Raw genomic sequence first — 14,563 nt, forward strand, 5'->3', positions numbered from 1 at the left:
GTCCATCACCAAGATATATGTAATAAAACGATCACTCGGATCAATCAATCAGTTAATCAATCCATGGATTTATTCCATCAATCGACGATCGCGTCCGATTCTATCTACTGCTGCGCGGGAAGGTTGATATCCACGACGTTGACCCAAAAGTTGGCGCAGGCCATGTGGAAGTGGACACCGTTGTGTGTATGGCGATCGCTGTTTTCCAGTCTGCTTCCACAGATGTGGCAGTGGTACTTGTTGGACGAGTTGGAGAGTGATTCAGCGTCATAGGCCTTGGCCGTGAAGTGTTCAATGTTGACCTCCTTGTAGAACGGCAGTATCGATGACCAGTTGTTCGTGATCTTGGAGAAGGTGGCAGATGGACTCTTTGGATTGAGATGTTGTTCAATACTGTAGGCAATGGCGTAGATACTGGACAGTGAGGCGAGATAGTCCTTGTACTTCTGGCTCTGTATCACTTGTTTGTGTAGTGTGGCGTCCTGATTATTCTGTACAGATGGAAGCAATTCAGCCGCCTTTTGTATTGTCTCAAGACAATGTTGCAACGAGATATAGCCAATCTCGCTGCTTATCTTATTCTCTGATTGAGCAATGTCGGCACTGCTCTTTGCCTTCTTATCGCTCTCTGTCTTTGTGTTATTCCTGCGTGATTGTGATTGAGTTAAGTTAGTATACGTTTGATGGCCGCATTCATCCCTGGATAGAGATACTTACTGTACAAATTTAATGGCCTTCTGTTGTAACTCGAGGGCAACATGAAGATCGGTCTTGGCCATGAGTGACAGGGGCTGGTGATCAAACTGAGAGAAGAAGGTCTCAATCTTCTCGCTTGGTACATTCTTCACTCTCAATGATTGCTTCATTTGGACGATGGTGATGTGTGACGAAGGTGCATTGTCTGTCCACAACACAATCTTGTTTTGTATATCCTGGTCCAGTTCCTTGCTGATGTCAGAGTATAAAGCAATCTTACTCTGGCAATCGACTGCCTCCTCCAAACGCTCTTGATTGATCAGTGATTGTAATATGTCATTGAGCAATGTTTGATTGGGTGTTGGTCCAGACGGTGTAGGCTTTGCACTTGAGGCAACGGGCGTCAATACTGCAGCGGGAGTAGTTGCTGAGGCTGATGCCGATGTAGGTATAAGGATGTCATTGGAGAATGATGGGATATTGGACGCAGAGTTCGTTGCGACAGGGGCAGCTGGTGATTGAGATGTGAATCCGCCAAAGTCCATGAATGAGGAAGAGCTTGATGACGCCTTTGTTGCTGTTGTTGAGATTGGATCAGAGGTGGTGCTGCTTGTGAAGCTTGAGAACTCTTCAAACTCTTCATTCGAGGATTTGCTGCTGGGCAGGAAGTGTCCCGATGAAAGGTTCAATGGGGTAGGCTGTGAGGGTTTTGTCACTGAGGAGGACGATGATGCCAATGATGAGGTTGGAGCCAGAATGTCAGAAATTGAGGTCGACGATGGTGTAGTAGTTGGCAGGGTTGGCGTTGAGAAAATGAAGTCATCGTCAAAGAAGTTGGACTGCTTAGGCTTTGTGCCGGCAGCTGGTGTTGTAGTGGCTGCGACTGGCGCTGGATTGACAATTGGTGGTGGCTTGACCACTGGTGTCGGAGTTGCAGTCACCTTTGGCAAAGGTATAACGATTGGTGTGTTTCGGGATAGCTTTGGTGATATTCCAGGTGGAGCAATCGATGGTTTGGGTGTTGTTGATGTTGCAATTGGTGGTACAACAGGGGATGGTGTAACCATTGATGGCATTGTGATTGGAACGGGTGTAAATGATGATGTTGTTGTTTGTGTTGTTGGTAGTGTTGTTGGTGTAAATGATGTTGATGCTGGCATTGCAAATGTTGAGGATTGAGGAGATGTTGTCGACTTGTTGAGGGCGAGAGGGGCAGCGCCAAATCCACCAATGCCTTGGCTTGATGGTGGAGGTGTGTCAAACGAGTCATTTCCTTGAGCTCCATTGAAGTCGCCAAAGTCACCAAACTCATCATTATGGCTTGATGTTGTTGGCATCATGATTGGAATTGATGGTGGTACATTTGCCTTGGGTGTTGCTATCGCCGCTGGTGCTGCTGTCTTGTTATTGCCAGCTGATGTTCCCATGTTCATAATGTTGTCATTGCTGAGCAGACTTGATGTGAGATTGGTTGGTGTTGTGGGAACCACTGCAACAGTTGTAGTCTCAACCGTTGGCAATGAGAAGAAGTCCACCTCCTTGTCAACATTCTCAAAAATCCTCTTATAACTGTCTGCGTTTGACCACACTGATGAGCCTGGCGTCGTCGCCGGCTGCTTGATCGTTGCCGAATCTGGCCTCTTCACACCTGCCAACCTTAGAGACTCTTGCATCATCTTCTCCAAATCAAACTTTACATCGCCTTCATCTTGTTGTGGCGTTGGTGGTGTCGTGACGGTCGTAGGTGATGTGACGGGTTGTGCGGCAGAAACACCAGCGGGTGCCTGTATGGCTGGTGAGGACACTGAATGATGTTGTTGTTGACTTTCAGGAAGCACGACTGGTTGCGGTGACTTTACGACAGAGGCAGAGGGAGATGGAGCGGGCAATGTAGTCGTAAGATTGGTCAATGGAATGGGGATAGTGAGGGTTGGCTGCGGGAAGGCTTGGCTATGTGATGGATCGTTGGATGACGATTCAAAGTCACCGAAATCTCCAAACTCATCAGCCGGTGTTGTTTGAGGGATTGTTGATGCAATGGCACTACTGTTGTACATTTGATGTTGATGCATTGGTTGCGGTTGATGTTGCAACATTGAGTTGAACGTCATACCATCACTCATATGACTGTTCATCACTCCCTGGCCCTGACTACCACCTCCGCGACCATGACTACCAGCTCCTCCGCCCATCATTGGTTGTTGCTGCTGTGGATGTGGATGTTGTTGGCCTGGGATCATACCAAACTGTTGTTGCTGGGGATGTGCCTGAGGTGGGAAGGGTGCACCTGGCATACCAAACTGCTGTGGATGCTGCTGTTGCTGTTGTTGCTGTTGTTGCTGTTGTTGCTGTTGTTGCTGTTGTTGCTGTTGTTGAGGAAGTATCACATGTCCATACTCATTAAGCAGAGGTCCCTGTGGTTGTTGTGACTGTTGTGAAGGTGAGAGTGCTTGCTTGTCCACACTTCCAGAAGACGATTCGCCTGTCGGAGTTGGTTGCTTTTGTTCAACAATCTCCGACTCTTGCATCTCTCTGATGATGTCATAGTTTGGCTTGCCAGGAACGATTGGTACATTTGATTGCGCTGGCATAAGCATTCCCTGAAGTGTTCATTAGTAAGATGATTGGTTGATTGGTTTGCTGCGTGATTGATGAACTTACTCCTTGAGTTTGAGCTCCCGCTGATGCATTGGCCTTTGGTGCCAGCTCTGGGAAGAGCTGAAGGAATTGGTTCTGATGGCTTTGCTTTGGATCTTGTTGTTGCTGCTGCGGCTGTTGTTGTTGTTGCTGTCGCTGAGGTATAAAGTTGTCAAACATGCTAGGTTGTTGCTGTTGCTGTTGTTGTTGCATCTGCATTGCCATCTGATTGAGATAGTATTGTTGCTGTTGAGGACTCATCATCTGCAACTGTATGAGCTGTTGTGGATTCATCATTTGCATCATCTGTTGTTGTTGTTGCTGTTGTTGTTGTAATATCATCTGTTGTTGTTGTTGATAAAAGTATTGTTGCTGTTGTTGAGGACTCATAACTTGTAGCTTTGCAACTTGATGTGGTGTCAATTGTTGTTGTTGTTGTTGTCTACCTTGTTGTTGTTGTTGAGGATGTTGTTGTGGATGTTGTTGCTGTTGTGGATGTTGTTGATACTGTTGCTGTTGCATCATCATCTGTTGTTGCTGTTGTCTCTGTTGTTGCATCATCATCTGTTGTTGTTGTTGCTGGTGCAACATCTGTTGATGTTGCTGTTGTTGATTGTTCATTGTCACACTCTCTCTCAATCAATCAATCAGACTACTCCTTAGAGGTATACCTCTACTCTATCTATCTATATATATATCAAACAAAGTAATAATGATCGTGAAAGGATTCAGATTCAGAGTTTAGGTGTCCCCAATCTAGATTTGTAAGAAGTTCACATGTGAGCAAAACACAGAAGTAATCCTCACTATGAATGAACTACGACTGACTCAATGTAGGCGCGTCTATTCGTTCATGGATACATGTGGATGGATATAGAAGTAGGGTTGAAGGTGGTGGTGGGCTGTCATCTGATCCTTTGTTACACCCTTTTATCTACACACACTAACACACATTCATGACCCTCTTACACCCAAAGAGACAGACACACTCAAACCATGTTTAAAGCGTATAACACGTTGTTGCTTGACTGAGTCTTAAATATATATATGTATGATGATGATAATGGTGATAAAGGATTATAACAACAACATTGATAAGATAGACAGACAGATAGTATTGTTATAGATATTATATATATATCACTGGAATAATAATAATAATGAACAGTTCATTTCGATATATATTATTGATGATGTTGGTCACCTTATTATTGGTTAATAGTTGTTCATCAAATGCTGATGTTGAACATACAGAGGCCATGAAGATATCAATGAATAGATGTTCTGTTACAAACAAAAGATGTCAATCCAGGAGCAATAGAACAAGAGGTGAACTCTCATTATGTAGGGAGAACTTTACAAGGTGTCTAAAAGATTCAATAACAAATGGTAAGTAAATATTATAAATCATTATAATACCTATACTAACATAACATCCTAATTATTTGTAGACAATGGATTGCACACAGATGTTTAGTGTAGTATACACTAAATCAATCATGTTACCAAAGATGTAAATATAAATCAATTTAAGGTTGTCTCTCTAGAACAGGACATCAACCTTAGTACTACCACAATCCAATATATACTTGGAGGAGAATAATAATTGACAAGAAGAATAAAGAATCTACCTATATTCATCATTGTACAACAACTGATTGGATAACATTGTTCTAATTTATGGTTTTGAGACAACAATGCACAAAACTTGAAGCGAACATAATCATTGGAATTGAATGATCGTTTATTGCTTTCACAATCATATTCACATACATACATACATATACATATATATAAAGAATGAATATATCTAGATTGGCCAATATATCATCTGTTGTTGCAAAGACATCAATGTCTTCAACATCACTATCGACAGCGATGATAACAAAGGATTTGATCATACCATCATTGTCTAAAGTACAGACATCTACAGCATCACTGTTGTTGACGACCAATGATAGATCGTCGAGAACAACAATGAATGGATACTTATCGACCAACTCACCAATGGCATACTACGGCGCACCATACCCTCCTCCCCACCCTCAGTTCTTTGCCAGCGCCGCCGACCCCTTCAGAAAGAAGGCCACCACCATTCTCTCAGTGCGTCGCGGCAACAAAGTGGTGATCATCGGCGATGGACAAGTCACACAGGGCCACTCAATCGTCAAGCCCAACGCAAAGAAGATCCGAAAGTTGGCCGACGGCAAGATCGTCGCTGGCTTTGCCGGTTCAGTCGCCGACGCCTTCACGCTGTTTGAGCTGCTCGAGAAGAAGCTGACAGAGCATCGCGGACTCTTGCTAAAGTCGTGCGTGGAGCTGGCGCAGCAGTGGCGCACAGACAAGTTCTACCGCAAGCTAGAGGCGTCGTTGATCGTCGCCGACAAGGACATCACATTGAACATCGATGGCAATGGTGATGTGCTCGAGCCAAACGATGGCATTCTGGCCATTGGCAGTGGTGGCGAGTTTGCACTGGCTGCCGCACGCGCACTTCTCACCGTGCCTGATCTGGATGCTGAGGACATTGCACGTCGCTCAATGAAGATCGCAGCAGACATCTGTATATACACCAATCACAACTTCATCCTGGAGACCATCCATTCAGACAATGTCCAAAGCGCACAGCCAACATCACCATCCCTTGATCTCTCTCAGCAGGCACCCAACAAAGAGGCAACAGAGAACAATAACAAGTAAATAATTTAGTTTGTGATCGACACATTAATCAATCAATCAACATTCGACGACCTCTCGACTTTGTCAAGATGATCGTGATTGGTAACAAGTTCACAGTTTGGATATCCAAAATTAGTATTGTTGCGATCATGATCAAGGCACTACTAGTGTGGTAATGGAGAGGACCTCAGGGCCTAGGCCCCTTTCACACGTCACACACACCCACCCATCTTGAGAGCCCAACACTAGTTTAAAGGTGTTTAGACGATTGTCAACCAAAAGTGGTGTGTTTATGTGTGTGAATGTTAATCAATGAGTGTGATTTGATTGATCATGTTGTGTGTCACAGTCATTCCATAGTGTGTCAACAAGGAAGTAAGAAGTTAGGGTATGTTTATGTGTGTGTTTGGGTGTTGTTATGTAAGTGTAAGTGTGTGTATGATTAATTCAGTGATTGACGTCTATTTGTATACACAATATTTATCATGAGTTTAGTGAGTCCTTCTACCTTGGTGTTCATACAAATTTAATGGTTTATATACAATGAATTAAACTTATCACATCCAGGATTGATCAGACACCTATAAACGATAATCATGAAATCAATTAATTGTCAACTTTATCAATATATTGGTTTTCCAAATAACTATCATAATATTATAACACACAGACTAATAATTATTTATTATTTATTAAGTAAGTATTTATTCTCTTTGGAATATCACTACAACACCTCCTACACCTTTGTTATTATTTTAATAATATTATTATTTGTTAATTCATTCAGGCTTGTCAACAACTACTCCTACTTCCATATTTGTGATGTTCTTGTCACCACACTCAACAACAACAATCAATCAATCAATCACTCACTCACTCTCTTTATCAACAATCAATCAACAACCCTATCACAATTTATACCCCCACCCTCATATTGATGAACACGAGTGTACATAAATAAGAGAGGACAGTTTGATTGATCAATCACCATCACCATCACTATCCTTATCCCTCCATATATACAATCCATTACCACAATATATTCATAATCCTCTCCACAAACATATGTACCAATTATTGATATCTGTCCACATAATACGCCACTTGTAATCAATCACTTACTTACATTAATCAATTAACTAGAAATATATATTATTTAAAGAGAATATAGAATGATGGAACAAGACTTGGAAAACTTAAGAATTGAAAATGATGATGAGTTTGCTGGAATAGAGGAGCTGACAAAGGAGGAGCTTATAGATACCATCAAGGATATCCGAGAGGAGTACTTCGTACTCAAGGACAAGTATAGAAAGAATAAGGATTTGTTGGTTGACCGCAAAGCCGAGATTGATTTCCAGAGGAAGTTGTTGTCAGAGCGTGAGGACCTCCTGCTACAACTCCAATGGGACCCAAGCCAAGACAACAGTTACCTGACCCAGATTGGTGCCGAGAATGCCGACCAGGCCAACGAGCTCAAGGTCAAGCAAATGCTAGACCAGATGAGAATCATGGAGAAGGGAATATTCGATAGAGATGAGAAGATTGCCAGTCTACAAAAGATGGTAGAGACCTTAACTCTTAACCAGATCAACGGAGCCAACCTCCCATCACATACCGGCGGAATTGAGATGGTCAACTTGTCCAGTAACTCCAACAACACTACACCAACAGTGACTCCCCTGATGCCAACAGTCAGCAGGAGTATCTCTGATTATCCATTGGCCTACAAGCCCAAGGAGACTGTTGATGTCTCACTTCCATCTATTGAGGCACCAGCTCTCTCCAGACAGCCATCCTTCTGGCAATCACCAACACAGTTCATCTCGTACTGGGTTGGATGGGGAGAGGGAGAGGAGAATGAGGACGAATCAAACAACACCGAAGAAGTACCAACCATCATCACTGAAGACACCGTTCCAGAATTAACAACTGGAAATTCATCATCATAATCCCGTCCCCTTCATTATCTTTGCCCAACCCTTCCACCTCTTCTACAATGGATACAATATAATATACATTGTGTATATACCTTATTAAATTAAAATCATAATATTAATTATTATTCCAAAACAATCACTCCATCATTTGATCAATCATACACATTTTGCTGTCCACCAATACATAATTAATACTTTGAAAGCTCAAGACTCCACTTTGATTCATAATACAAATAATAATAGCATCAGAAGTTAATAATACGAGTTTGGAAACAACGTTGATTCCAGTCAACTAAGAATTGTGTAAAAAGTCGGAAAACGAGTGTGGTTTGTTGTGTTGTCAACTGATTGATTGGTGGTTGAGTGTGCTTGTGTATGATTGAGAAGACCGTGAATACTCACTCGCTTGCTCACGATTGAAATGACTATTGAATGAATTCTTTAACTCACTCACTCTCGACTAATACACATACATACAAACAAACAAATAATTATTAATAAGAAGTACAAGACACAGAGATATATACAACTACAACGAGATATACTGCCCACACTTCTTTGCTTGCTGCTGACCTCTTTACATCTCTCAGTTTGATCCAACACATCATCACCTAATCAATTCATCATCATCCTCATTATTATCAACATCATCATCCATTCAAACACACATCTTGCTCAAGAAGATCTCATTGTTGCTGTGATCCTGCCCGTTAAATGATTTGCACCAACGTCATTGTCACTTGCTGCCTAGGTTTCTCTCTGTCCGTGTTTATGGGAGTTGACTAAGTAGGTCCACTGGAAGATAAATAATAATAATATTATCAAAGCCTTTGTGAGCGTGTGCGTGTCTCTGGAGAACACGCCATCAATCATTCAATCAATCAATCAAGTCAGCCAGAGTTGCCTGGCGCCATCATTATCAATCATTCAATCAATTATTCCATCTCGCCATTGCCAGTCATCGCCAGCCAGTTTGGAAAAAAAGAAAATCATCGTAACAACAATGGAAGTATCACAGTATTATCAGCATCAATCATTCTGCAACAAGTGTTGCAGAGTGATCAGAACACCAATGATCAGCATCGAGAGTGGACGCCGTAGAATGGACTACTGCTCAATGAGATGCTACTCAACGTGCAGCAACAAGAATAAGACCAAAGAACGGACTTTGTCCACCGGCAGTAACAACAGTAACACCAATATCAATATCATCAATGATCATGCTACCAACAACAATGGCAGCAACAACAGTGGAATTAACAAATCCACTTATCCAAACATGTGTCTTGTATGAACCATAATGCATACCAGTGTCCACGCCAAGTTGGACACCTTTCTCTTTCATTCATCCATCAATCAATCCAACAAGTCCAGTCATGTCCATTCACAATAAACCAGTCATTGACATTCACTTTGGACCATAGACGTCATTCCAAATGTAATCTTTCATTCATTCGTTCAATCATTCAACCTTTACTCGCTTAACATCACTGTCTCCAGTGTGCTTGTTCTTGAGTGATTGGAAGTATTCCTTGTAATCATTGGGTAGAATACTTGTTGTTGTTGATGATGATGATGATCCAGTGCCATCCTTCTCTGTTGTTGATGGTGTTGACGATGACTCCTCCACTTCAAAGAGGATGAGGTTTGGATGATTGAATTGTAATTGATACTGCTTATCAGAGTGAGTTGACCGCTTGATGAATGACAAGATCTCGTGACCTTTGAGTAGACACTCGTTCTGACTCCATTTGCCACCAACCATTGATGGTATGTCAAGTGTACGTATCTCTGTAAGTTTGTTCACTACCATATTGCTATCTTTGAATCCAAAGACAATGCGTCCAACACCTGCCAGATAAGATTGCAACCAACATGTAAACAACTTGAATCTCTCGAATGTATGTTTGGCCTTGTCATCCTTGATCTCATTGGCTGTCTTTAGCTCCACATATTCAGTCTTCTCTGCTGCTGCTGCTGCTGCTGCTTCCGTTGTTGTATCCTCGTCAGACTCCAACTTCCTCTTCACTGAATGATGTTGTTGTTGTGTTTGTGATTGTGGTTGTTGCTGTGTCGAAGCAATGCAACAATCAATCTCAGCCGCCAGAACAATCCTGAATGTATGATGAGTCAGTGATCAACCAATCATTCAATCATTCATTCATTCATACATACTTATGTCCTTTCAGTTCAGTCTGTACGATTGAGCAATACTTCAGGTCAGTGTCGTCTGACATGCAGTACTGCTCAAACTTGAAGCCTCCATAGACTGACTTGGCATGGTGGTCATCATCGAACTTCTCCTGTTTGAAGTTGATACCAAGATGTACAGTGTTATCCAATCTCTCAATGTCAATTGTCCAAGGATTCCTATTGATGCAAGTACCGAATATCTTGTTTAGGTTATTCCTATATGTTATAAAGTCTACCTTAGTTACCTATTCATTCGTTCGTTCGTTCAATGGTTAGTAATGTGTAATCACAATGCAATGATTGATTGATTGATCATCAGTATACTTACATCATATTTCTTATCGGAGAGAGTTGATAGAATTGGAGCAAGAGGTGATGGTCCATTGACAGGTACATTGTCAATGTTGTATCCAACAGTCAGATCACATGGTAACTCTGGTTGTTTATATTTGTTCTGTTGTTTGTTGATGATGATGTAAGTATGTCTAAAGATGATGATGACAATGATAATGATGTCGTTGTTGTTGGGATAGTACCTACGATCACTGGTGGGAACACATTGTTATCTGCATCATAACTAAATGTACCTATCTCGACAGGTTGTGCGATTGTAGTCTTTAGGTACCTGTTGGCGGACTTGGTCAAGTCGTATATGTTGACCGAGAGTACCTGCTTCATTGTTGTCTATGTGTGTATGATTGTATGTGTGTATGAATGAATGAGTTGAAATTCGATTCGAAAGTCTGGTTCATTCACAGAAGATGACGCAAGTCACGCGTGAGGTTAGAGAGAATAGGTCCATCCATCAATCCATCCGAACGAATTGGATGAATGGCATTGGGGGTTCAACAACCATTTAGAGATAATAAACCCTCAGGTGTCAATTTAGCGATGAGGGTGTGTGAGGTGTGTGTGAAGTGTTTAATTGACTTGTCAACATCAACATCACTCACAATGAGGGGTTGAATGACAAGTAATGTGATTCAAATAATTATACACATTCAACATCATCAATGCTTCATTTGAACACTTTGAACAAATAATATATATTATACATATATTATTATCTCTTATTTACATATAATATTATAACTTACATACCATTTAGTAAAAGCACAACTTTAGGCCGAGTTTGAACTTCATTCTTTATTATTTTTATTACATCAATCAATCAATCAAACATACAAAGAAAGAATGAGCGAGTCATTAGTAGATTTATCATCACCTATTCCTGCAACTATATCGAATGATGGTACTTCAACAACAACAACAACTACTACAACAACAGCAACAAAGGATGAGAAAGAAAATACAAAGCCACAATCAGAGACCTTTAGTGTAAAGTCAATCACGTTTCAGGATAAGAAGAGAAACATTGTTACACAGAAGGAGAATGGTCCTTGTCCATTGATTGCCCTTGCAAACGTACTCTCATTGAGGGGACGTATCGAACTGCCCGAGAGACCAATCACCTACGACGACCTGGTGATGACAATTGGTTCCTATCTACTTGAGGATGCTCCAAATGTATGTCTTGTCTACTCCACCCTCATGTAATCGATGTGCCTTGATTGACTGACTCACTCAATCATGTTGAATAGCAATTCCAGAATGGACAATCACAGTTTGAGCATGAGATAAAGATGAACCAATCAATGAATATACTGCCATCATTGGTCAATGGACTGATATTGGATATCAGGTTCACTGGGTAAGTGCCTGACCCATCCGTGCGACACTCCAACCAACATCTCCTAACTTAACACATTGCTTTAGCATTAGGGACTTTGATACAAGATCATGCGACATCAATATCTTTGACTTGTTGAATATTGAGTTGGTACACGGATGGTTGGTCGATCCTCAGGATGTTGAGCTCACCTCCTTGGTCGGTGAAATGACTTACAATCAGATCGTGGAGAAGCTATACATGACGCAGCATCAGAACAATAAGAAGAAGGAAGGAAGCTCATCAACAGCGACTTCCCCATCTATGCCCACAGCTGCACCAGCTGTATCATCATCATCATCAACATCAACAAGCAATGGTAAAGATAAGGATAAGTCATTCTTTGATGAGTTTGATCCAATACCATCAGTTCACTATCCATCACTGTCAAGTGAGCCTGCTCCATCATCGTCATCATCGAGCAGCACGACAACAACTACCACGTCCACGACATCAACCACATCGACATCCACAACGACAACCAGTCCACAATTAACAATGAGCGACAAGGCAAAGGCCAAACAACCAATGGACAAGTTTGGCTTCCCAAGCGATATACTCACACCAGAGGAGGATGCCATATACTCTAGTGGAGTGGCCAAGGATGATCTGTCTGGCGACATGCGCATTGCCCAGTTCCTCAAGGACACATCCTCTCAGCTGTCCTACCACGGTCTATGCGAGCTCCACACGCATCTTGCCGAGGGCCAGTTATCCATCCTCTTCCGTAACAATCACTTCTGCACACTGTACAAATTCAATAACGAGCTCTATCAACTCATCACTGATGAGGGCTACATCAACGAGCCCGTAGTATGGGAGAGACTGTCCCAGGTATGTATCCCCTCACCCTCTCACCCTCCCCTTCAAAGTGTCATCCCCAAGTCGACTAACCCTCTCCCATACACATCCACACAACTAGATCAATGGAGACACCGACTACCTCCAACATGACTTTACTCCATTCTCCAAGATGGACCCATTCTCAACATTCCATCAAGGCAAGGGCAGTCCTCCACCTGCCAACCCAACAGAGTTCATGACGGACGAGGAATATGCCAAGTACTTGAGCGAGCAACCAACTAATGCTCATGACACAGAGTAAGTAGATGTAGTGAGTGGCATGCGTCAAGACATCCCAGTTACTAACCATTGAAAATTAGCCGAGACTTTGCATTGGCACTCCAGTTACAGAATCAAGAGAACCAGAAGAAGGCCCCAAAGAAGTCGTCAAAGCCAGATAAGGATAAAGAGAAGGAGAAGGACAAGGATGGCAAAGAGAAGAAGTGTAAGCTTCAATAAAGTGTATATAGATCCAATGACAATGACAATAACAATGAGCATGGTCCAATCAATGATCATGATGATGATTATATCTGTTCGTTTGTAATTATATATTTGATGGAGTTATGATCCAATGTGTTTATGATGTCAACCTCATGCAATCACTGACGAGGTAGAAGTTCTGGCTGACTGGGTCTTTACCCAGTACCAATGTCTGATGGAAGTTGTGTGTCGCTGTGTCTGCAAACGTGACCTTGCCTGTGACAATGATCAATACTGAGACGATCTGTTTGCTTTGTGATGGTCCTCCTGTTGTTGTTGTGTCATCAATGTTGATTGAGTTAGTGAATGAATGAAGAGCATGCAATGTCATTATAACAACATACCCAGTGTATATTGTGCGTCGTAGGTCTCTACTTTGTGACTGGTCTTTGGTACCTCTTTGTAGAGACTCTCAATCATTTGCATGCCTCTGAGTTCTGTACCATTCCATGCTACTAGACTGTTGTCTTTGTATAGTTTCATCAAGTTCTATTGTAGTAATAGTAGTCCTTTTGAGTTAGAGCTGTTTGTTTTCATGATCGCTATCGCATGTCGCTCGTAATCGTCCAATCTAATCGCATTCGCATACCGTTCTGTCTGTATCTATAAAGTTATAATAGTTTTGCTACATCATTGATTGATTGATTGTTAGAACTAACCTACGATACTACTTGTAGAGATAACGACGACATTGATCATACTTTAACGAAAGCCTCTGCATTCTGACATGTTGTAAAGACGTATTCCATTTGCTTTGCCTTGATGGGGTCGTCAGCCTCCTCTTCATTATGTGAGTCAAGATCTTTGAACATTGTAGTTGTTATTACTGAAGTGTATCTGTATCTGTATATATGTATGTGTATATATGTATAAGTTATCAAACAATTATTTGTATGCTTTGATTGTAGAATGCAGAATCAGGTCCACGTCAACTCAATTCTCAGTTTCAAAGTCGACAAAGCAACACGAAGTCGTTTGAACAAACACCCCTCAACCCTTCATTCTTTCATCAATCTAGAGTATCAGATGCCAAACAGATTATAACAATACAATGAATGATGTAATAAGTATGTAAAATAATGTAATTAGTCAATTCATTCACTAATCATCAAAATCGTCATCTTGAGAAGGAATGATGATTTAATGATTGACAATAAACAAACAAACAAACAAACAAATAATGACATTGTTGATCATTGAATTGAAGTGATTGGTTAATTACTCTCGATAAGTTGCCGAAAAGACAAACAGTTGCTGGTTCCGCCCATTCTTTACCCTTCCACATTCTCAACCAATCACCTCGAGGTTGTTGTACCCAGGGTCATGTACACCTACAACCCAATCTTATTGACAAAGTTACAAG

At 41.5% G+C, this 14,563-nt stretch overlaps 7 protein-coding genes across 7 annotated transcripts; 4 read left to right on the forward strand and 3 right to left on the reverse strand.

Moving 5' to 3' along the window:
- Positions 1-104: 104 nt before the first annotated feature.
- SAMD00019534_034820 (hypothetical protein) lies at positions 105-3,954 on the reverse strand (the record flags this gene model as incomplete). Its single annotated transcript, XM_012904374.1, has 3 exons — positions 105-645; positions 718-3,296; positions 3,358-3,954. 3 exons carry the CDS (start codon positions 3,952-3,954, stop codon positions 105-107), a joined length of 3,717 nt encoding a protein of 1,238 aa, XP_012759828.1.
- Positions 3,955-5,133: 1,179 nt separating this feature from the next.
- Positions 5,134-6,033, forward strand: SAMD00019534_034830 (hypothetical protein; the record flags this gene model as incomplete). The annotated part of the gene is made up of 1 exon (XM_012904375.1): positions 5,134-6,033. One exon carries the CDS (start codon positions 5,134-5,136, stop codon positions 6,031-6,033), a length of 900 nt encoding a protein of 299 aa, XP_012759829.1.
- A 1,154-nt stretch (positions 6,034-7,187) lies between these two features.
- Positions 7,188-7,964, forward strand: SAMD00019534_034840 (hypothetical protein; the record flags this gene model as incomplete). The annotated part of the gene is made up of 1 exon (XM_012904376.1): positions 7,188-7,964. The coding sequence occupies one exon, from the start codon at positions 7,188-7,190 to the stop codon at positions 7,962-7,964; it is 777 nt and encodes a 258-aa protein (XP_012759830.1).
- A 991-nt stretch (positions 7,965-8,955) lies between these two features.
- Positions 8,956-9,243, forward strand: SAMD00019534_034850 (hypothetical protein; the record flags this gene model as incomplete). The annotated part of the gene is made up of 1 exon (XM_012904377.1): positions 8,956-9,243. A coding segment is annotated over one exon (288 nt), but the record flags the coding sequence as incomplete, so codon positions are not given.
- Positions 9,244-9,414: 171 nt separating this feature from the next.
- On the reverse strand, positions 9,415-10,823 carry SAMD00019534_034860 (hypothetical protein; the record flags this gene model as incomplete). Its single annotated transcript, XM_012904378.1, has 4 exons — positions 9,415-10,066; positions 10,128-10,390; positions 10,474-10,599; positions 10,686-10,823. 4 exons carry the CDS (start codon positions 10,821-10,823, stop codon positions 9,415-9,417), a joined length of 1,179 nt encoding a protein of 392 aa, XP_012759832.1.
- Positions 10,824-11,339: 516 nt separating this feature from the next.
- On the forward strand, positions 11,340-13,176 carry SAMD00019534_034870 (hypothetical protein; the record flags this gene model as incomplete). Its single annotated transcript, XM_012904379.1, has 5 exons — positions 11,340-11,672; positions 11,747-11,856; positions 11,922-12,708; positions 12,797-12,975; positions 13,038-13,176. 5 exons carry the CDS (start codon positions 11,340-11,342, stop codon positions 13,174-13,176), a joined length of 1,548 nt encoding a protein of 515 aa, XP_012759833.1.
- Positions 13,177-13,297: 121 nt separating this feature from the next.
- Positions 13,298-14,012, reverse strand: SAMD00019534_034880 (hypothetical protein; the record flags this gene model as incomplete). The annotated part of the gene is made up of 4 exons (XM_012904380.1): positions 13,298-13,467; positions 13,545-13,689; positions 13,790-13,825; positions 13,902-14,012. 4 exons carry the CDS (start codon positions 14,010-14,012, stop codon positions 13,298-13,300), a joined length of 462 nt encoding a protein of 153 aa, XP_012759834.1.
- Between the last annotated feature and the right edge of the window lie 551 nt (positions 14,013-14,563).

The sequence above is a fragment of the Acytostelium subglobosum genome (assembly GCF_000787575.1).
Source record: "Acytostelium subglobosum LB1 DNA, scaffold: scaffold6, whole genome shotgun sequence".
Classification (NCBI taxonomy): domain Eukaryota; phylum Evosea; class Eumycetozoa; order Acytosteliales; family Acytosteliaceae; genus Acytostelium; species Acytostelium subglobosum.